The sequence below is a fragment of the Triturus cristatus genome, chromosome 12 (genome assembly GCF_964204655.1).
Source record: "Triturus cristatus chromosome 12, aTriCri1.1, whole genome shotgun sequence".
In the NCBI taxonomy this organism is placed as follows: domain Eukaryota; kingdom Metazoa; phylum Chordata; class Amphibia; order Caudata; family Salamandridae; genus Triturus; species Triturus cristatus.
Window position 1 is genome coordinate 210,873,205 of NC_140595.1, and position 24,237 is coordinate 210,897,441.

Sequence of the window (24,237 nt, forward strand, 5' to 3'; positions counted from 1 at the left end):
CAAGGAAGGGGTGCCTCCTCACGTACGCCTAGCCACCAGCTGCAGAACCAACCTGCGCGCGGTCGCGGACGTGGTTTCCGCCGAGGCGGTTCTGGAGGACGACGCGGTCAGCCCACATCCACCCCGGCAGCATCCGCCTCAAAGCCTTCCTAGTCCGAGCTTTCAGGCCCATTCCACGCCAGTGGGCGGCAGAGTTCGCCATCACCTGCTCCACTGGCGGTCCATCACATCGGACAGGTGGGTGCTGCAAATCGTCCGAAGGGGCTACTCCCTCCCCTTTGAGACGACCCCTCCAGCCATGCCACCGCAGCACCACCGTATCTCGGGGGATCATTTGAATCTTCTCCACGAGGAAGTTTCGGCCCTCTTGGCCAAGAGGGCCGTCGAGTGCGTTCCGAGCCCAGAAGTAGGTCGTGGTTGTTATTCCCACTACTTCCTGGTTCCCAAGAAGGGCAAAGGGGGCCTACGCCCTATCTTGGACCTCCGGAACGTCAATGCCTTCCTCCAGAAGGAAAGGTTCAAGATGTTGACTTTGGCTCAGGTTCTAGCTGCCCTAGACCCCGGAGACTGGATGGTAGCGTTGGACTTGCAGGACGCATATTTCCACATCCCCGTCCTGCCGGCCCACCGGCGTTACCTGCGGTTCACGGTGGGCCAAGAGCACTTTCAGTTTACCGTGCTCCCCTTCGGCCTCACCAGTGCCCCTCGGGTGTTCACGAAAGTGATGGCGGTGGTCGCAGCTCATCTGCGCAGATCAGGGGTTCCAGTCTTCCCCTATCTCGACGACTGGTTGTTGAAGGCGGGCTCGCCCCAGGCAGTCGTCTCCCACCTCCAGACTACGGCGGATCTCCTGCATTTGCTGGGATTTTCCATCAACGTGCCAAAGTCACACCTGAGTCCCTCTCAGAAGCTCCTCTTCATCGGAGCGGTTCTCGATTCGGCGCAGTTCCGGGTCTATCCACCGGAACAGCGGGTCCGGGATATTCAGGCCCTGATTCCCATCTTTCGGCCTCTATCCTGGGTTTCGGTCAGGCTGGTGTTGCGGCTTCTCGGGCTGATGGCCTCCTGCATCCTACTAGTGCATCACGCCAGGCGGCGCATGCGGGCTCTGCAGTGGGACCTGAAGTTTCAGTGGGCCCAGCATCACGGCAACCTGTCCGACCATGTCTTGATCTCGGAGGGCACTGCACAGCAGTTGCAGTGGTGGCTCACGGACCGCGATTGGGTCAAGGGCAAGAGCCTCTCCCTTCCCCAACCGGAGCATGTCGTAGTGACGGATGCGTCCCTCCTGGGATGGGGTGGCCATATGGGAGAGGCGGAGATCAGAGGCCTCTGGTCTCTGGCGGAGTCTCGTCTCCACATCAACCTGTTGGAGTTGAGAGCGATCCGACTTGCACTGAAAGCCTTCCTTCCTTCTGTCAGGGGAAGTGTCGTGCAGGTGTTCACGGACAACACCACCGCCATGTGGTATTGCAACAAACAGGGCGGGGTGGGGTCGTGGACCCTTTGTCAGGAGGCTCTGCGCCTCTGGACATGGCTGGAACACCAGGGCGTCACCCTAGTGGTTCAACATCTGGCGGGCTCTCTGAACGCCAGAGCAGACGAACTCAGCCGCCGGTGCATGATGGATCACGAATGGCGTCTGAACTCCGAAGTGGCGCAAGGTCTCTTTCAGCAGTGGGGAGAGCCTTGGTTAGATCTATTCGCCACCGAAGAGAACGCGCAATGTCAGCAGTTCTGCGCGTTGGAATTCCAAGGCGGCACTCGCTCGGCGACGCTTTTCGTCACGAGTGGAGTTGCGGTCTGTTGTACGCCTTTCCGCCTATACCACTTCTGCCCAGAGTGCTGAAGAAGATCAGGCATGACCGGGCCCAAGTCATCTTGGTGGCTCCGGATTGGGCACGAAGGTACTGGTATCCCGAGCTACTCAGTATGCTGACCGATCCTCCGATACGTCTGCCCCTTCGGGAGGATCTTCTGTCGCAGCAGCAGGGGACGGTCCTCCACCCGAACCTGTCCAGCCTCCACCTTCATGCGTGGAGATTGAGCGGCGGCAGTTGATGCCATTTGCCTTGCCTCCTGAAGTCTGTGATATCATTCTGACAGCCAGGCGTCCCTCCACTAAGACGGTATACGCCTGCCGGTGGAACAAATTTGTGGCATGGTGCACAGCAAAGGCTGTGGATCCCCTTTCCGCCCCTCTTTCTGAGGTTCTCCTCTTTCTTCTTTCTTTGGCCCGGCAGGGCTCTGCCCTGGGCACCCTGAAAGGTTATCTTGCTGCCATCTCTGCCTTCTTGTGGCTTCCTGATCAGCCTTCTCTTTTCAAGTCCCCTGTGGTTACACGCTTTCTAAAAGGCATTACTCACACGTTCCCTCCTGTTCCTTTTGTAATGCCTCAGTGGGACTTGAATCTTGTCTTGACATTCCTGATGTGCGCCCCCTTCGAGCCTCTTCACAATTGTCCTCTTCGTCTTCTGACTCTTAAGACTGCTTTTCTGGTAGCCATCACCTCGGCTAGACGGGTGAGTGAGCTCCAGGCTTTATCTTCAAAGCCTCCTTTTCTGTCTGTTCATCCGGACAAGGTTGTCCTTCAGCCTCGTCCTTCCTTTCTTCCGAAAGTGGTAACTCCATTTCATCTTGGGCAGTCTGTCACCTTGCCCACCTTCTTTCCGCCTCCGCATCCTTCCAAAGAGGAAGAGAGGCTCCACCGTCTGGACCCAAAACGTGCGCTCTCCTTTTATTTGGACCGCACAAAGCAGTTCCGGGTGGACGACCAACTTTTCGTTGGATACGTGGGTGCTAAGAAGGGGAAAGCTGTGCACAAACGGACCATCTCTCGGTGGGTCGTTTTGTGCATCAAAATTTGTTACTCCTTGGCAAAAAAGGACCCTCCTGTTGGGCTGCGCGCCCATTCTACTCGGGCCACGGCGGCTACTACTGCTTTGGGACGAGGTGTCCCTTTGCAGGACATCTGTCAGGCGGCGACGTGGGCTTCGCTGCACACGTTTGCCAGGCATTATTGCCTTGACAGCCAAGTCCGGAGGGATGGCTTCTTTGGCCGTTCTGTCCTCCAGGACTTTCTGGTGTGATCTTGGTTCGCAGACCCACCACCGGGGATGGTATTGCTTGGGTATCTATTCTAAGGTGAGGAATCTAACTAACATGTTTCTTTCAGATTAACAAGTTACTTACCTCCGGTAACGATGTATCTGTAAGAAACATTAGTTAGTTAGATTCCTCACCGACCCACCCATCCTCCCCGTTCTGCGAACTGACATCTAGGGTTAAGGTTATCCTTTTCAGGCCCCTAGATTTTAATTTTTGGCACCAGTGTCGGTCTTTGCATGGCTCTGCGTTCCTGGCGCGGAAAGCTATGTACAAGAACTGACGTCAGCGCGCGAGGGCGGCGTCTAAGTACTCCGACGACGTCATCCCGGCGCACGACGCCGACGACGGATGCCGGGCCGCAGACGACGCCTAGCGACGCGCAAGGGGTATTGCTGACGAAAAATCTTCCGGATTCAGTCTGACGCCTGGGGATATTCTAAGGTGAGGAATCTAACTAACTAATGTTTCTTACAGATACATCGTTACCGAAGGTAAGTAACTTGTTCTTCATGTTGAGTTCGGGTTGCTTACTGCTGGTGTTACCTTTTGATGCCAGAGACCACGGCTGCTGCTATCTCATCACTCATACAGAGGTTATCATTATCTGTATTGATAAAGTCTTATGTGATATTCTATCACTACTGCTTCCTGAGCTTGTAACCAAGTATAGGTCTGCTCTCTAAGCATGTAATATCTCTGTAATCCGAACAGCAGTTCTTGTCTCTGAGCCTGTGAGATCTAACCTTTACTGAGTGAGATCATGATAGCAGTGTAACTTTTCCTTTTCCCTCCATGCCCGGTCCATGTAAATTCTGATAAAGTGATGTCAGTGCGAAGGGAGATCCGCTTAGGCCCCACTTTGGTGCGGAGATACCGGCGCTGGAATAAAAATTGACTGACCAGAATCCCAGCACCAAAGACTGGCCACTGTGTGATTTTTTCCCTCTGAAATGGGGAATAAAAAATGCTCGGATGTGGAGTTAGTGGGGGCTTTAGCAGTGGTGTAACGAAACTTGAGGTGGCCTCTCTGCAAGGCACATGGAGGGGCCCCCGCTCCGGATTCAATCAGTTAAAGGGAACTCTTTTGAGTACAGCCTAATAGTTTGCATTCCCTGATGCGGCCATCAGTGAATAGGGAATAACCCTGAACACGCTACAAGGAGGACGGTGGGACAGGGAGTCGCTAACAACTATTAGGTCCCCGACCTCAAAGGGGATTGCGTTGTTGCATTGCAGAGTACTGTGCTGAGGGCCCCTCCCCTGCAACTCAGGCCCCCCCGCATGGCAGGGGACCATTTTACGCCACTGGCCTTTCGAGGGCAGTTTTCACCATTTCGGATAAAAAAAGTAGACATTGTCTGCCGGCTCTGAGCAGATGGAAAGGTTCAGCGGGGGTGCCAGTGGGCGTAGGAGAGTATCATTCAGGTGTCCATCGCATGCTTGTGCCTGTCTGTCTGGGGAGATTGTTGTCCGGTCCTCCTGTACTGCTGAAAGGGGTGGGGGACAGACAATCCTGTTGGTTTCATCCCATGGCCAGCAGCGTTCGAAACAGGCCGGTGTCTCTGCAACCAGTAAAATTATACATAACTAATAATAATAGCAATATTTAATGATACATTTTAATAATACATTTTATTGGGTTTACAAGTACAGCAGATAAAGACCCATAAAACCTCAAAATAAACAGCTAAAATATAGACATTTATGCACATTATTGCTTCATGCATATTAACAGACTCACAAGGGAAAGTAATTTACAAGAGAAGAGAGGAGCATTTTTCATCTCACTTACAAAAATGTCAGCCACACGTCCTTAAGATTACTACTCTTAACGTGTTAAAGTCCCTCAAAAACGTTTGCTATGCCCTATAAAGCCCAGGCGACAGTCCAAAATGGCTATAATCCAAGTCAAAGGAGAAGAAATGATCATTGTTGTTTGGGGGCTAGGTATTCACATTGTTTTGGGTTAGTCTTGTCTCTGTAGGCGGCATCAGTCCATGATGTTCAAGAGGGCTCACCGGACAGACAAACATGCTCACTACCGGTACTAAAGGCTGTCAATGCTACCTTCAAAAGACTGGTAAATCCAAAGCTTGATGACTGCTTGTTTTCAGCCACATTGATCAATTGAGGTAGGGAAGCATTTTGTTTGGCTTTATTACAGATTTGCTCTAATTTGTCAAACTCCAGCAGTACAGCTGTGAGATCAGTGCCTTTGACATTGATTAAGACCATAACAACTTTAGACTGAGTACTGGGAGAATCAAAACCCTTCTCCAGTCTTGAGCTTGGCATCAGTATCAACGCTTCCCTCAAGAAGAGTCCTTCGGCAGTCTAAAACTTTGTTTTACTGGAAAACACTTAATTTGGTCCCTTAAATTATTTGAAGGCTTACCTTTGTGCTTTGTGCACGCACCAAAGGATATGATGAACTGCTCCCGTATTTGCAAGAGAATTTGGTCAGGCAATGCATTGTGACTTCGACCAGGACTGTCTTAGACTTTCCCAGTGAGACCACTTGAGCTTTGCATTCATCACTACGTGCTCAAGAGCAGTAGCATGCTGCCAAATCTTCCTGATTGCAGCCTGATTTCTAAAAAACATATTTTACGACTTCTGTTGAGGGCTAAAAAACTCAATAGCACGATGATACTCTACTATCACGGACAGAAATCGTTGGTGGCCAGTGCTAGTGGAAATTATCCAAAAACGACTAGTTTTTCCTTTGTATAGACCAGGTATCTCCAACAAGTCAATCACGAGCTACCGGTAGCTCCTAAACACCTTCAGAGTAGATCACATCCTTGAGTTCATGTTTAAATAAGCACAGGATCACATTTTCCTTTTAAAGTTAAGGGAAGGTTGTGTTTATTTTACATTATTTTCATCAGGCTGCAGATAGCAGGTACTGATAATGAGCTGGGCTGAGTCAGACTTGTGACCCAGGGTGTGGCACAGAGGTGAAGAACTGAAGCACTGAGGTATTTAACTCTTTAAAAAAGTCCTGGCCAACTCAATATCGGAGCATGAGAACAAAATTATATTTCTGAATGCTTTTAAATGGGATAAAATTCAAATGAAGAGTTAACTTAATGATTAAGTTAACTCTTCATTTTAATTTCCCCCCATTTAAAGTATTCTATTTACATACAGCAAGCCACTTGCTCCCAGTGGCCAGTTGACACTGTGCCGTATTTATAATTGAAAAATACAGTAATTGTTTTTAAATGGGAAAAATGTATAATGAAGAAAAATATTTTTGTGAAACATTGTCTGTTTTTCTCCACCTTCAATTAGGCCAAATACCTCTTAATATTTCATGAAACATGTTTCTTCAATTTAAATTCCTCCCAATTTAAAAAATGGCTGTATTTTTCTGTTATAAAAATGCACCATGTCTAGAGGCCACTGGGTGCAAGATGCCTGCTGTTTGTAAATGCGAAACTCTGAAATTACAACATTTGAGTGATGAGTTTTATGGAATCCATATAAACAAGTTAACACTCAGTTTAATTTTCTCCCATTTCAAAGTTTCACATTTACACACGATAGCCTTCTTGCTCCCAGGGGCTAGTTGACACATTGTCATATTTATAACTGAAAAGTACAGCCAAATTTGTAAGTGAGAGAAATTTAAAGCTAGAACAATGTTCCATACCATGAACATTTTTGCAGAACATTTTTCAGCTCTTTAAATGTCTCCATTTAAAAATATGGTTGTAAGTTTGTGTTGTACATGTAAAGGTGCCACATATGGCGAAAGGTATGTCCTTTGCCACAAGTGCATACGACACAGGCTTTCATTCACCCATACTCTTGTATCCCATTCATACGCACACATGTTCATACTTCCCCAAAACCCACGCTCTCACTGACACACATGCCAGCCCTGTCGTAGTGCTCCTAGTCAAAGTATTTTGTTCAAACCATAGTATGGGTTCTATGGACATTAGGTTTAAAGTCACTGAAGCTTGGCCAGGGTTGTCTGGTAACACTGCACGAGTGGCTTGGCCTTCGGTAGCTCACAATGATTTCCACTGAACAGAAGAAGCTCTCGCTACAGAAAAGGCTGAAGGCTTTTGGTATAGTGTGTCAATCACATTTTAATGGGGAAAACTCATCCATGCTAATTTCCATTCATTATAATTGCCTACGATAGGCCATGGTGTCAACAGAAAGGTGGTAGTGTCATGAGCACATCTCTACTTTTAAAATTAGCCACCTTGAGTAGTTGTGATTCCTGATACATCATGTGCATGCAACTGATTTAGCAGACGCTCATTTGTACGACTGGTTAGTGATGGCAGCCTAGACGATTATTTAAGTGGGTACCACAGGAATGTGAACATCTGAGTCCAGTAGCACATTGTGTCTGGCCTTTCAAATTCATCTTTTTGGCAAATGCGTTTTTTCTGTGTAGTATATCAATCTATCGGTTAGTTTGTGCGGGGCTCATGTGTGTGGCGATCCATTTATAGTGAATACTGCCTGCCCCACCCTGACCCTCAGCATGCCCTTTTGAAAAGTGTTCTTATTCGTAGGCGATTATTCAGATTAAATCATATGTGGGGTGTTGTATTTCATTTCAGGCATATGTTGACATTGATGAAGCTTTATATAGCGGGTACCCCAAAAGCGGATCTCCATTTATGATATACGATATTCTGGTCACAAGCATCTAGCGATAATTAGTCTGTGGTAACAGGTTATCTATCTTTTAATTGTCCTCTTAAAGACCACTGTCTGTTGACCTTCTGTCTGAAACAACCCTGTATAGGGGTTGTCTGAGTGGAAACCTCTTGACTAATATAATATATCCGTTTCTGGGTCTAGATCAGGAGGGTTTCTACTCTGAATGTTATGTGGTTAGTGCATAAGCAGTGTATGCAGGTGCGTGTTTGTGCTACGTTGTATGTGATGCATGTGTGAAAAATCTGTAGTCACCCAGGTGAATGAAGGCAGGGACACAAATGTGTTTTTGTGATAATTAAGGTTTGTGTCATTTTATGATTTTTTTGTGAACACATTTTTGTATAAAAAATTTGGATAACAAATGTTTTGAACTTGACCATGTGGCTGTTTTGGTTGTTGTTTTGAGTAAAGAATAAAACGGTTTGGTTACCTATTTTTAAATTATAGAAAACACACGCACACACACACACACCACACCACACCACCCCCACCCTCCCTCCCTCCCTCCCTCCTTCTCTCTCTCCTGGACAGGCCATTGGCCGTAATGGAGTGTGTATGTGATACCTGTGTAGGCTATATACTCATTTAGATTTTTATGCACTCACTCATAGGAGTCTGCACACATTACTGGGACCTGTCCCCGGAGCGCAGGGGTAGTTTGTTTGTCCGAGTCCGGTCCACTGAGTGTGTGTTAAACACACACCCTGGCATGCCCTGAAAGTAGTGTATTGTTCACGAGGGACGCTTCTGAAATGAGTGAGAACTATGGATTTGTACCCAATTAATATGTAAATTATGCACAATTTTGGCTCCATTTTTTCATAGTTTGCCTAACGGGCGAAACCACACATGCCACCCTCGCCTCACGGTTACACGGTTTTATTAATCACTTATATTCCATTATTTGTGGTATTTTACTATAGATTTTTTCATGAATGTCTTCGCTGCATTTGCATGCATGTGATCCTTATGGCCTTTAGTGGTTGATAGTTTGCATTTTGATAAATGTTTCAATCTATAGCTCTTAAGGTGATTGCTGCAGAGCAACCTGCTCTCCACCAAGGAACAAGAGCCAGTGCAAACCCAAGGACTTTTGGGGCCTGGGCAAGGCATTTTGTATGGGCCCTGTTCAGAAAAAAGTTACATGTATCCTCCATTTTTAAGTAAAATTAAAGCCTTCTTAATGCCGAACAGTATTGAATTATACATCAATCTTTCAGATATGGCCACTCAAAAACAGCCGCGGCAGGAAAAGGACAGAGAGATGCAACTGTATAGTGAGAGAGGTGAAGTAGAGGAACAAAGGAAGTAGAGAGATAGATGAGGTAGAGAGATAGGTGAGACAGGGAGAGACATAAGGTAAAGCGAGAAAGGCTTGGAAACAAGATAAAAAGATACAGAGAAAGAAGAGGAGGAAGTTAGCAAAAGAAAGGTTGAGAAATAGATAACACTTTAGTGTGAGGTAGAAGAAGGGCGAGATAAGGTAATGTAGAGAGAGGAATGGAGTCCATTGAGGGGCGAGATAATGAAAAGGGTGAGGTAGTGAGAGAAGTATAAGAAATGCAAGTTGGTCAGGTAGAGGGGAGCAGAATGCGAAGTGAGGTATAGAAAGCCAGGCCATGTAAGAGAACAGTAAGGCAGAGATATTGGCAGCAAGAGAGGCTTGAACGGTAGAAAGAGAGATCGGGTGCAGAGAGAAACGAGGTGATTTCGAGAAAGAGAGGTGAGGTTCATGCAGTTGTACAAAGAGGGAAAGGGGGAGAGTGAAAGACCGAGTGGTAAGGTAGTGAGATACAGGATGAGCCACAGTTGAGCTAAAGAAATGTACAAACTCAGAGAGAGACGTGAGGCAGGGAGGGTGAGTTGAAAAGGGGAAGGGGTACATCAAGAGGTGAAGGCAAAGAAAGAGAGGCGGTGAGAAGAGGTAAGGTATAGAAGGGAGGTTGAGAGGTGAGGTAGGGAGAGATGTGAGGTAGAGAGAGATGTGAGGTAGAGAGAAATCAGGTACAGAGTGGCGAGGTATAAACTGTTGAGGTAGAGAGGGGTGAGAGACATGAGGTATATATAAATGGAGAGAAGCAGTAAGGTGAAGTAAAGAGAGAGGATTTAAGAGGAGGGTGAAGGAGGGATGTGGTCAACCACACATGATGGCAGCCACCCCCTAGATTCGATCTGTTAGGAGAGTTAATATCTGCTGGACCAGACTGACTGTAGCAGGCACCAGGCATTTCCCCGGTGGACAGGAGTGGTGGGGGCCGGTTTTGTGTCTGTGGGAGGGGTTTGTCACTGGGGGCAGGTTTTGTAGCAGTGCTGCAATATTCTCCCCCTGTAACAAAAGCGGGAGCGGTGCTTCTTGCTAGCACCAACCTCGCCACTCCCAGGACGGGCAGAAATCTGCCAGGGCTGGTTGCTGTTCCCAGTCTGTCCCTGAATATCTGCGACAGTGCAGCAAACCCAGCCAAGGCTGCCCAGCAGCTGGGGAGGGAGGGACTCAACCCAACAACCCCATGAAACCCCTGCAGACTGTTGTGGAGGCCTGCAAACAAAGTGGGAGCTGGCAAACGCATCCTGGAAAAGTTGCGGAGCAGGGCCGTGGCACACTATCCACCCAGATAATGTTGATGCCGCATTGGGCACATGAACCAAGACTTGCCTCGCTGCCGGAGGAGTTGCTGGGGACATCATCGCACCCCCAAAATTCAGGTGAGGAAGGGCCTGGAAATAGCCCCAAGAGACCAACGACAGCCATGGAGCCCCGCTGTAGGAACTGAGGCTAGAGGCTGCAACAGGGCACCACAGGAGATGGGGCCCACTCACCCCTCCTGCCCAGCGGTGCTATTAAACATGGAGGAGGCCAGCGGAGGCCCTTCCTTCTGGATTAATAACAGATGAAGAGGACCAGCAGAGATCATCGCGAAAGACTGACAGTGGCCATATGGAGTCGCGGAACACACAGGGGCCTGATAACACATTCAAGAACACTGCGAAGTGGAGGGCGCCCAACACCGCTTGATACATATTGGGACAGGGGGGCCTGCAGGCACCCACTCTATTGATGGTTGCCTCCCGCCCGGACACGCCACAAAAAATAGGGACCTGGAGGTTAACCCAGACCAACGCAGGCAAAATCACACTGCCGCAAATTATGCCCATAACAGGCAGTGAACCCACTCTATTCACTGAAGGTGACAAGCTCAGAGCCCTAAGAGCCAGGGCACCACTGCACCGGCAACCTCAATTGGTGGAGCGACCACGCAACAGATAAGGGTCGTGGGAACAATTTTAGTTTGTCTAGGCATAGTATTTTGTCCTTGAAGGGTACCTGTCTAGTACAAAACCTATGCTATACTCATGCTGACACACTTGCACCATGGTGCAACGGTGTGTGTGTGTGTGTGTGTGTGTGTGTGGTGCTGAGCAGCCTGATTGTGCACCAGCGCTGGAGAGAGGGGAGGAGAGTGCCATATCTCTGTAGATATGGCGCTTTCCTCCTGTCTCCCTGTCATGAAACACAACACAGCACAGCAACTTTGATTGCTGGTCTGTGTTGCGTGACTTTTTCGTAAATCTGCGCCACAGTGTTGTTCCTCATAAAATCAGTTTCTTTTATTTAGCAAACACACTGTTTCTCTTCTGGGTTTTGGTAACCTCACATGTATTTGGCTTTACTAGGATTATGTAACCCTTCTGAGAAAGGTGTTGTATGTAAAATCAACGCGGTGCAAGCTGCCAAATATTTATTCCATGTCGAGGCATGGACCCACAGAACACATTTTACATTATAAATATGATTCTCATACTTAGGTGGTGATGACAACCTTAGTATTCGGCCGACTTTCCACAAAACTGCCCCTCAACAATCCTACCAGGATGTTACTGAAAGCACATTCCATAATCTATTACTTGCTTAAGTGGCCCAGTCACTAGCTAAAATAGCCCTATCCCACCCGGGCTACTTCAATAACATGCATACAGTCCTCTCTGTAAAGTCAATCAATAAACTACTAAGGCTCTAATACATTTGTGCTAATATGAACGTACAACTGCCAGCCCTACTCTGGCTTCCAGTGTGGCAAAGAATCCAGCTCAAGGTTTTAATTGCTCAAATGGCACGACATGGAGCCATGCACGGGTGCAGTGCTACCCAGTCTCTATTGAGTTTGTGAGCTTAGTTCCTGGTCTCAATCCTAAATGTTCCTTTTATCTCACCACTTCGAGACAGTGGCGTAACAAAACTTGAGGGGGCCCCTGTGCAAAGTAAAGTTTCCAGACCAAGCACCATTAAACTATACTGTCTACCAGTATGGATGATATGTGACTCCTACAACTTGTAGTCATCTGTCTTATGTAATATGTCTTGTACACTGATTCACACACTTCATTGTCTCTGTGTAATGTGTGTGTGATGTAAAGTGCTCTGACACCCTACACTGGTATGCGTGGCGGCGGCGGCTCTATAAAAGAATTTAAATGCATTTGAGAGAGCGTTTATGGAGACTTAACGGGCACTGTTAAAAGGTGGTAGTGATGGATTCTGTGGCGGAGGTGGTCATTGGGGGGCGCCAACAAACATTGTTGCACCAGGCGCCACCAGTTCTATATCCGGCCAGTGCACAGAGACGTTTTAAGGCATTGTCAAAGTGGGCACTGGCCCAGGGCCCCAACCTTGCAGAGGGGCCCCCTGATCGAGCCAGCTCTGTTCTACAGAGAGTCTTTCCCTGGTGTTCTTAAACAGAGTGTTTTTAAATACCGTTTTCTGTTACTTTATTTTTAATGTAAGTGATTTGTAAGAGATGATTACAGACATTTTGCAGAGAAATGTTTGTTTCATGCAACATCTATAAACAAGCATTGGCATAGCCAATAGGTCTCGCTTTTGGGACCTTATAAGTGTGTATTGGCATAGCCAATAGGTCTCGCTTTTGGGACCTTATAAGTGTTTAGCCATGCAACAGTTGCATAACTAAATACTTTTACGGTCCCAAAAGCGAGACCTATTGGCTATGCCAATGCTTGTTTTTGTTTATTACTGCTCTGTAGTAATGGCGGCACCCGTGCTTTAGCTTAAACATCTTAAGCTAAAGTCGGGTGCCGAGATTGTTTCAAAAGTAAAGAATTGTCTATTTCTTTACTTTTGAAGCAATCTCAGCACCCGACTTTAGCCTAAGATGTTTAAGCTAAAGCACGGGTGCCACCATTACTACATAGAAGTAATAAACCGGAGAAAAAAAAGAATTGGCTCATGTTAGAACATCAAAGCGGCCGCGAAAGTGAGTGATTGCGATCAAGCGCGGTGCGCGCGCCCGCACACATGCACTGTAGCTCTAGGCTGGCCATGGTGGCACTTTTTTGAGCCCTCACAAAAAGTCTCGCCAGACCAGCGCATGCGCTGGGTCAGGCGAGCCCTAAAAAGCTTCTTTTAGATCAAAACAAGACCTCACATATGAGAAATGGGAACGTGTGACAGAGATTATTTGCAGTAATATCAGTGAGATGCTTCTGTGTTACAATATTAAAACACACACATTTAGAATTTGGACCAGTCTGCCTGTGCACTGTCAGTGACCCAGCCGAAGAGGGCATGAAAGAGCTGAGGTTGAATCATCAATTCAAAGCTTTTCAGAACAGGACCCCCCAAAAAAGTTTGACCCAGGGCCCCCAAAATCCTTAAGATGTCCCTGCACCTTCACTCACAAGCTCAACAGCTCCTGCCAAGGCAGATATGCTTTTTAATATGTAATATTAATGCCTCTTACTCAGTGCATTAACAGCCGGAGGTTTCATAGCACTGTGCAATAATAGTATGGGTGGTCGTTGGGAAATATGGTGCTAAGAAAATCGACTTTGGGAAGATCCAAGACTATAGTAAGGCCTCCCCAAATTTCAAATGACTGTTTTCATACGAAGGTGTTTCGAAAGGAAATGATTTTGTTTTGTTGATGGGCTTTAAGATAGCTTCTCTTGTTCTTGTCCGTTCACTTTAGAAATCAAGAAGCTGGAGCCATTGTAGCAGCACAAAGTGTGAAGTTCGTTGTACATAAATATCTTTTATCATAGAGTATGAGTTTGCAAAAATGTCGCATGAGCAGGATCTGTATGGCAATAAAGGAAGATACAGTAAAAACCCATAAGAGTCTGAGAGGAAGTCTGGGAGCAAGTGGGCTGTTTGCCGGGCTGTATTGGCTGAGAGACGCAGCCCACGCTGCCCTTCTAGCCCAGATGGACGCAGAGCACAAATGTTCAATAGACATGCACCTGGTTTGTTGTTACAAAGAAATACTATTACTGGGTACTTTGCCAAACCCTTACATTTATGAAAATTCCAATGTATCTCTTCAAAAGGGTTCTAAAATATTTGAATTTTATCCCGTATATTTGAGAAAATGCCCTGTAAAATGAATTTTTGGGATTGGTAGTGTGAGGGTTTTGCATAGTATTGACACAGAGGTATGGGTATAGTGACTGGAACTGGCCATGGGCATTAGCAGGTTCACCTGACCGATGACACCTGTGATGGATGAGTGTGTGGTGAGTGTAGAAACCAGGCCTCTGGGAGTGGCTCCTTACGTAGGAGAGGATGAGGCATAACAGCCAGAGCTGCTGACTTTGAAGCTGGAGAACCAGGTTCTAGTCTCTGCGTCGGCTCAACAGCCTGCGATTCTGGGCAAATCACTTAATCTCCCCGTGCTTACCAAAAATGAATATGTGTCCTTGTGTAACGTAACTGGTGCTCATGTAAAGCCCTCCAATACCTTCGGGTTGAGTTTGTGCTATATAAAACTGCAGGTAGAACCCTCTGTTTCTCCCTTTCATCCCTAAATCCTTACACAGGTGGGGCCGGTTCACTTGCTACATACACAGTTGCCTAACAAAACTTGAGGGTCCCCCCTGTAAAGTACATGGATGGGGCCCCCAATGCTCCGGACCCAGTCAGGAGCTCTCAGGCCTGCCCTTGCACAGTACCGGAGGGGGCCCCCCTGGAGCTCAGGGCCCCCTCACCACGGCGGCTGTGAGGGCTATTGTTACGCCATTGTTTGATATGGGCAAGAATGGGCTGGTATTAAAACAGTTCAAGGGCCGATTTTGCCTCCTGTTCCAGCCTAATGTATGATGCACAATCTCTTCAACTGAATATTTGTGACCCCTCCGCCGGTGGAGAAAACGGCAAAGCGATTATATTTTTAAGCCCAGACAACAGCACTATTCTGTATCCCCTGCAGTCAGGCAGTGGAGCTTACACAAGATGCAGGTAAGTGCAGTTTCTGTAATCCAATATTGGCAATATAAAAATATTAGCAGCACTAACCTTGTGACAGGAGAGGTAATGCTAGAATCTCCTTAGGCATTTCAGGTGGCAAAGACAGCTCTAAAGCACTGCTCTAAAGTGAGTATCAAGAATGACGCCGCAGGTTCTCTGGTTTTGTGCGATTAGGTTTGTAGTAGTTGCCCGACATAAAGCAAGCGGTCATTCCAAGAACCGAACTTCTCTGCAAGAGGACAGGATTGCAGTATATTTTGTGAAGCTACATGTGTTTTGGCTTTTGGTGTCCATAAAATGTTATGCCCATATTTGTTGAGAAGGCTTAGGTGTGATTAAAGATTATGGTTAAGAAAAAGAACTCTGATATGGTCAGCCCTGAGGGATGCCTCAAGTTACCCATGTAGAAGTAGCTCTTAAAAAAGGCAGGTTAAGAACCTCCTGATGGTTAGGGACAACTGATTCTATTTACGTGAGAACTGTGTCAATCTTAGAAGCCAGAGTCGAGAGCTCATGATGTCAAAAGATGCAGACAAGTCTAACAGGATCGCCACCCCTACCCTATTCTCGTAGTCGTCCATTCTAAAGCTGTCAGCAATCAACAATACTACAGATAAAGTACCATGTTAAAGCCGGAAACCAGGGACCAAGATGGATGTCTCAATGTGCAGCTAAAGTGACGCTGTGATGAGCTTGTCTGAAAAGATCAGCTGAGTCGTGAAAGGTGTTTTTGACCACTGGGTTTAGCAAGGTAGTTGTAAACTTAGAAAGCCTATCTTTTCTGTTAAGAGGCTTCTCTACCTCTCTTTGTCTCACTGTCTCCTTCATTGTCTCTGTCTGCCACTGTCCTAGTACCAAGATGACCATGGGTGATAGATGTGCTTTATAAATAACTAAATAAAAATAAAAATAATTCATAAATACACTTTAAACATGGTATTTGTATTCAGCTAGATTTCCACACTCTGGCACTATGATGAAAGATAGGATCCTAAAAGGACATTGAGCACAGAGGTCACAGGGAAATCTGTACATGTAGAAGAAAGCAGATTTACAAACTCGGCTTCTGACAACAGCTGCCATTCTTAAGAAGAAGGTCTGTAGGTGGTGTATCCTCAAAAATCTTCTTTCCTGATGTGAATACATTTTTTCGACGTTATTACAAAATTACCATTAATAATGCTAATTTCGGTTAGGAAACAGCTAGAAAATAATGAACTATTTATCCAATTCAATCTCTAAAGTTACTTTTTCATGCCTAAAGCCTTTGAAGGCCATTTTTAGGTCGAGCATTCGAGACCTGTTGTATATACTTATATATTAATATATACTTATATGTGTATGTACTTTGTGGGCTCTGGAGATCAGCCCTAAGATTTATCCCTTTTTTCTGAGACGAGGAGCTACAGCCCTATGCCCTACACAGCGCAGTGCTTAGTGTGATCCTTTGGTTGCAGAAGGGGCACACCAGCACTCATTGTTTGGTCCCGGCACCTTTTTTTCCTCATCAGTCTTTGACCCAGAACAAGGGAGATAAAAACACAAAAGAAGGAAAGAAGGACAACAAAGCCTCATTAACATGCAAATGGTCTTTTAAAGACCTGTGAAGTGCTCGGGTGCGGCTGTGTGTGTGCCGGGAAGCTGTCTCATCCCGAGCTGCCACACACGACGGGGGGGGGGGGGGGGGGGGCTGAAGCCCTTTGAGTCCAATGGGTGTTGCACGCCTGACAGTCTCTCACGAAGTCTGTTGGCTTCCTCTGCCACTACTTTTGGCTTGTTTGCTGAGTGTGCAGACAGCTCACCATCTAACTGAAGAGGGGGAGACCCCTGCCCTTCCTCCCTCCGTGCCTGCCTGGTTTAATGCCCAGGGCTGGACTGGGATCGCAAACCAGCCCTCCGGGGAGGGAGGGGGAGAAGGGCGGCTGGCAGGAACCCGGCTGCGCTTTTATTACAAGGGGCCGATTTTGCAGCACTGCTGCAACGCCGCGCTATGGCCAGTCCAGCCCTTTAAATGCCCCTATCAGACACATCCATACAGCTCGGAAGAGGCGACACCTGTTAGAGGTGATAAGTGTGATAAATGCCGGGGAGACGTGTGTGCTTGCCGAGGCAGGAACCGGCGGAATTAGCGTTTTGCAGATGCCACTCTGAGGAATTATTCTCATTAGCCTGGAATAGGAGCTGCTCGTTCAGACCTTTACTTTACTGCTTGATTTCATCAGCACATAAAGTAAAACAGATAAAGTTCTTGGGGGTTTCATTCAGCAATACAGACTGGGCAGGGGGATTTTCTCAGGGCACACATTCTGTGGCACCAAATGCGGCATTCTTTCCCTTCCCTCTGATTCCACCTTGTAAGATCACCCTCATACCTTTCCAAATCATACCTTATAAGCTTTTCTGTAATGATCAGGACTGATACCTTTGGAAAAACTTCACAGCTCTGGTGGCACCCGGAAGTACTCTCTTGGGAGAGAGGATGGACTCAAAGCAGTAATGCATAGTTGGCGGAGTGTGTCGGCATGGCCTTCCCTAAATGGGGAGGGTTAAGTGATGGTCATGAGGGACTGCGTGCCTTCAATCATGTCATTGGTTGTATGACGTAACAATGCAGGGAAATACTCTGCATGCCTTTACCGCACATTTTTCACCCTGCATCTTTTTAAAACACATATGCTTTTACAAAGTATGCCTTTACAACGCATTGCATATATATATATATATATATATATATATATATATATATATATATATATTACCTACTGGCGGTCGCCAGTAGGTAGTTATAGTTAGGACCACGTTTCCATAGGAAATCCGCAACATTCTATTTTGAATAACTTTGGCGCCGGTTGACGAATCCTCGCGAATTTTTCAAAATAGGTGGGGCGCTACACTCCGCTCCTACCCTGAAAGTCTCGGGGGGATTCGTCAAGCGGGGGCTGAGATAATAGGGGGGTCCCAAAACGCGTTTTTCCCATGCATTTTTCCATAGGACCTTTAGACACAGCTACAGCCCGAACGGCTGAACAGAATTACTTGAAATTTGACAGAGAGGTAGTCCTCAGGTCAAGGAAGTGCCTTTTGTAGGTTTGGTGTAAATCTGTTCAGTAGATTCTGAGAAAATAGCCTTTAAATCAATATATATATCTGTGGCAGCTTACGGTGCGCTTACGGTGCGCTTACCGTAAGCTTACCGTACGCGTACGGTGGCGTGCGCGAGCGCGATTTTGATTGGCTCTTAGATCTTAGTAAACATTCGAATCGGTCGAAACCAGGAAGCGGCGGCCGCCATTTTCTCTCTCGCTCTCTCAGTTGGGCAGCAAAAACGAAGCCAAAAAATGTCTAAAGAGGCAGTTTCTTGAGATCCTAACCACCCAGCATTGATATAGGGGTCCCCAAACAACCCCCAAGCCCAAAAAAAATGTTTTTTTTTTTCGGAAAATCGCCGATTACGCTTACCGTACGCGTACGGTAAAACATTTAAAAAAAAAAAATTATCCACACTCTCCCCACCCTGTGTGCAAATGGTGCCCGAAGGGCACTTTTTTTGCATGGCTTATTAGAGTTAAGAAATTAACAAAGAATAAATTTCACAAAGATGCGCATAATATGTCCCCCATGTGCGCACGGTGCGCGAAGCGCATCGTGCGTACATGGCCCATCCCGTATAACGTGGGCACGCGGTGCGCGCAGCGCACCGCGTGACCACCGTGCGTGCACGGCACTAACTGCGTAAAGTGGGCGCGCGGTGCGCGAAGCGCACCGCGTGCTCACTGTGCGTGCACGGTGCGCGAAGCGCACCGTGCGCGCACGGAACGAACTGCGTTAACTGGGCGCGCACGCCACGAATGGCGTAAAGTAACTTAGCATTTAAAAAACCGTACAAATTCACTGAAAAAACCATAGGTTTCACACACGTTATAGTTAGGAATTAGCATTTAAAAAACCTTGCAAATTCACTGAAAAAACCATAGGTTTCACACATGTTATAGTTAGCTGTACATTTCACTCGTAAAAAACCAATGAAATTCCCCCGTTATAGTTAGTGCAGGCAACTATAACTCACGCGACCGCAATCTTCTGCTGATGACATATGTGTCTTTATGAAAAAAAAATATTTGTAATATATGTATAGCTAAAATTTAATGGAAGAAGACATGGGCAAATAAGTGTCTAAATACAGTATTAGCATCAGCAGAGGATTGCGGTCGCGTGAGTTATAGTTGCCTGCACTAACTATAACGGGGGAATTTCATTGGTTTTTTACGAGTGAAATGTACAGCTAACTATAACATGTGTGAAACCTATGGTTTTTTCAGTGAATATATATATAGATAGATATATACACACACCATGTATTTGCGGGGTGTAAGCCCCACAACCCGAACTTACCTTAAATGCGTGGTAAGGCATATGTTTTAAAAGCATATACGTTCTCAAACCATGCGTGATAAAAAACATGCGTAGTAAAGGTATAGCGTGGTAAAAATCTCGTTGTAGAGGCTGTTTCCCATGTCATTGTGGATTTGATGCTGTTCTTCGCTGGTCTATGATGCAGAATGAGCGCTGTTAGAAGTGCAGCTCTGTACCATGCATTCCATAATTCTGTGGTCCCCATTAGTGATTTATGTGGCCTCAGGATGCAATGCCTTGTTTTTAGAGCTGTCCTGATCGCCTTGATTTTCAGGTGTTTGGAAAAAACCAGATCTTGACTGCTTCAGAAAGTCCAAGTTGTTGTGCAGGCCGCTTTATTGTGCAGGGAGACAGTTCCAGAGGCTTGCTGCCTGTATTGTGAAGCCCATTTCACACTGTGAGTCTTTCCAAACCTGTAAATCGTCAAAAGTGGGGCCAGTCAGTATCTAAAGGTTTTTCCTTCCTGGACCTTGCAGGACCATGCCTCATAAATGGATCACTCCTCTCGTGTTTTGGGTTACTGTCTCTTATCATGAGGGATCATTCTTCATATCTTGTAGGGTCTTCCCTCATTTCCACCAGGACCAGTCCTCAGACTTTGAGGAACAGCAAGAACAAAGGTTCTGTGGATCTTAGTTCAAATGCTAGTACATGTGTGAACAAATCCAAAATTGTTTCAGTAGGTATAATCTACATAAAAACAAATAAGCACTGGCCTTTCAGCTTCAGAAATTATGAGCCTTTATATAGCTTTGAATGGTATTGTGCTATACATTGGTGAAGCTGGCGCAGCGCTCATTGGTGTAGTGTGTAACAAGTGAAGCTGTCATACACATAAGTACAATGAAAAAGAAAAGGAAGTCCCTTATTAAGATTTTACAAAGTCAAATGCAATCTTGGTTCTATGTGTTCAAGATAAATCTGTTATGAGCAATCCCTTCGTTAGTGGAGACCTTTCGACCCACTCGTTGATTCATGTGGTACTCCCCAGGACAGCTAATGCTGATCCAATGTTAAGGTAATCAAGTAATACTGCCACATTAATGACTCATTCCAGTGTATACCAATATATTTCAATCTACGACTGCGTCACCAACCCAAAACACAATCACCAGATCATCTGCTGAAGTGGTACAGGACATCCATCCATGCGTGCATCCCATTCAGAAAGAGAATTGGTTGTACCCTGGTTCTGTAATTGGGCAGAAAGGGTTGCTCCTGTATATTTCTGTCAGACTTTGTGGAGTAATGTCTATACCTTTGGAAGAATCCCTCTAATCTTGAGAGATCAACCCTCATACCTTACAGGTTCATCCATCATTCTATGTAAAATTATTCCTCAAACAGTCAGGGCCAGACTGGAAATCAAAATCAGCCCTAATAAAAATGTTCAACCCAGCCACCCAATTATGAAAATCACAGCTCAGTGGACGGCCACAACTTGAGTGGGGCCATAGCTACTTCCTTGGTTGGGTTATGTCAACCCACCCTGCTGTGAAAGCACCCCCTAGCCTGCAGTGCAAAAGAAAAATGCCAGTGGGAGAATGTTCTGTCCTGCAATTTCTGTGGAATAATCCCCTTACCTTGATGGCCCACCCGTTGTGGGATTATTCCTTATCCGTTGAGGGACCATCCTCATTCCGTGAGGGGCCTTCCTGGTTCAGATGCAATTATAAGAGTAGCCAGACTTATGAGATGCAAATCTTTTGGGAGTGCGTGCTGTATATTATCCAATTGTTTGGTGACTGCAGCAAGGGATTTAGATACTGTGGCTCCATGAGATTGTTGAAAGCGAGCTGCCAATCCAGAGGCCTTTACTCCATCCCCAATTGCAAAGGAATTTCAGTCAGAGGTGTGCTGCTCTAGTGGAAAGTAGGAAGTGCCTTTAACAGGTTAGTTGGACAGGGACAGAGTACGTTGGTTGATTGTGGCAATTGTCCAGTTTTCCATAGCCACTGATAATAAATAGCACATCCTCCCTATTTCTTCATCACTGAGGATGAGTCTCTTAGACACAACACTTTGGGCCCTATTCACAAAGGTAAACTGAAATGAAAAGTCTAACTTTACGTTTTTCTGTATTCATAAAGGGCATTTAAGAAAAGTAAAGTTAGACTTGTGTTTCAGTTTAACTTACGTTTTGGTCTCAGTTAGACTTAAGACCAAAACTTAAGTTAAACTGAGACAAACGTCTTTCGGTATTCACAAAGGGCATTTATGAGTAGTAAAGTTGTCTCCGTTTAACTTAAGGCTGCGCTCAGTTAGACTTAAGACCAAAGCTTAAGTTAAACTGAGACAAAAGTCTAACTTTAGTGCTCGTAAATGCCCTTTGTGAATACCGAAAGTCGTAAAGTTAGACTTTTGTCTCAGTTTACCTTTGTGAATCGGGCCCTTCGCTTGTTTGGAACTTCCTTACGGCCTCCCTCCCCAAAAAAAAATTAAAACTCCATTTTATCTGTTCAGCAGACAATGTTCAAAAGTTCTACTCTTTTACTCTGGAAAGTTCAGTTTAGTTTTGAGCACGGCCTAGAGACAGCTTTAGCTTTCTTGCCATCATCATGTTTTTTTTAAATATCATAATAATAACACATACATAAACACATACATACAGTTACATATATACATACATACAGTAGCTTTTGGCTAGCCCTTTCCATTAATTGGTCTGTTCGAGTGTCATTCACATTTGTGCCCGCTACAGTTTACGGCTTGGGGCAATAGGCCAACCCACTTCATCCATTGGTCTTTGCACACTGTGAGTGAAAAGCCTGACTACATGAGGCCTGCCGCCTAAAAAAGTATTGGACTTCAGTGCCAGGGTTAGTGAGCCTGGGCTGCGGGGCCACTCCTTTTTTATATTTGTATTATATATTTGACAAACGTTTTTCATTATGCATATATTTGAAAAAATAAATAAATACAAACATTGCAAACTTGCCAAGGCCACTTATTGGCTTTACCAAAACTTGTCTGTTTGACTAGCTAGCCACTGACTCTGCAAAGGACTTCGATTTAGATTAATTGCACAATACTTTATCGTATATCAGTATCTTGAAAATCTGGTATTGAACCGTCCTTAGGAACTACTTTAGACACCGTTATTATCTAGTATGTTTCAATAACATTCAGCTCTGGGGACGCAGGTAATTGGATGCACTTATTAACTAATGGTCTTGGAGTTTTAACTTACTTTCTGACTAATGAGGGCAAGCATTTCCTTCCATATTATTCAGCCGTGTGCATCAAGATTTAATCATATATTACTTCCCCAAATGAAAGCTTTATATTCGAAAGTTATTAATGGTCATCCTGTACCAGCTAGAAAGGCCGCCATCTTACCAGTCTATAAAGGTGAAATGATCAGTGGCCTCGGTGTGGCTGATAGGCTAGAAATCTACAAACTGTTTCCTCATAGGCTGAACGCCCCTGTCTTTTGTCTCTTGCAGTGCTAGCGTACAGCCCAGTGGCCACTGCCAGCCGGAAGTGCGACACCATCTACAAGGGCTTTGCGGAGTGCCTGATCAGTCTGGGGGACAGCATCGCCCAGAATGTGCAGACGCTGAAGGACTCGGATGAGAAAACAATAAAGGAGGAGGCCGAGGAGCTGGACACCATATGCAAGTGAGTTGGGGAACTCCACGGGGAGGGTTGGTGGCTGTGAATGCTGGACTCATGACCCTGCTCAAAGGGGATGCTGACAGTGAGACATCTTCAGCAGAGATGTGTCTGGCCATACACCAGCGATGGCTCAGAACATGCTACTGCTGAGAAGATACTGAGGGCCTTATTTACTATAGAGTGACGCAGCGCGATGCCGCAAGCCATTTTGCTGTGCCGCACCGAGTCACTTACAAAACACAGGGATGCGTCAAATCTACAACGATATGACGGATCCCTGTGCTCCCCCCTGCGCTGGCTGCCATGCGCCGATGCAGGCACCCTTGCACCTGTCTGTCAAACTCAAGGTCAACCCACCCAATTTTGAGTCGGATGGACCGCAAGTTTTACACAAATGAAGTACGATTTACTATTTCAGTATAAAACTTCCTTCGACCTTCCGATAGAGTAGGTCATAAGTAGGAAGTAAGCCATCTGACCGTCCGTCCTATTTAGAGTGGACCGTCAGAAGGCTTTTTTTTATCGTCTGTCTCCTCGAGGTATATCCTGGCGGTGTGGGACAGCAAAGAAAGAAAAAATGACCCCTATACCGTGGGGTAAAACTGTTTTGGGGGTGATTAGTTTTAAGAATATTTTAAAGACTAACTCCTGCTTTGTTTTTTGTTTTTGAAAAATACAAAACTTTGGAAAAGTTTGACGGCCAGCTGTCATGTTTGACGGAATCATTCGCTAAACTTTTCCTACATTGACAGTAACCAACATGTATAGATTTGTCTACAGACTTGGAAGACCTCTTTAAACTTGACAGGTGGAGAAAAGGCAGTAAAGCCCTTTAACACGCTGTCGACATTTACTCTGTCTGCCAAAATCCTAAATCAAGCCCTCTGTCTAGAGTGGCACTGTTGGCAAAAAACAATGGTTTGGAATGCCTGATGGACTGTCAGTGCTTACCCTATTTGCAAGCATTCGCCCAACCACCTTATGTGTGTTTGATTGCCAGTAGTATACCTGAAAACCTCAGACTGGCACAGCTTTCCAAGCTTACTACTGCCAATGTTTGTGAATTCCAAAAATAGTACATTTGCACCCATTCAATGAGTACTTCTAGGTGTGCAGATATGATATGCTATCAATAGCTTATCTACCAA

General features: G+C 45.9%; 1 protein-coding gene across 2 annotated transcripts in view; it reads left to right on the forward strand.

The window, feature by feature from the left end:
• NRN1L (neuritin 1 like) overlaps positions 1-24,237 on the forward strand; it is a 394,567-nt gene that overhangs the window by 281,416 nt on the left and 88,914 nt on the right. For both annotated transcript variants that reach the window (XM_085637499.1, XM_085637500.1), the window contains exon 2: positions 22,918-23,092. In XM_085637499.1, the coding sequence (XP_085493625.1) occupies positions 22,918-23,092 (175 nt within the window). The remainder of the gene's footprint in view (positions 1-22,917; positions 23,093-24,237) is intronic.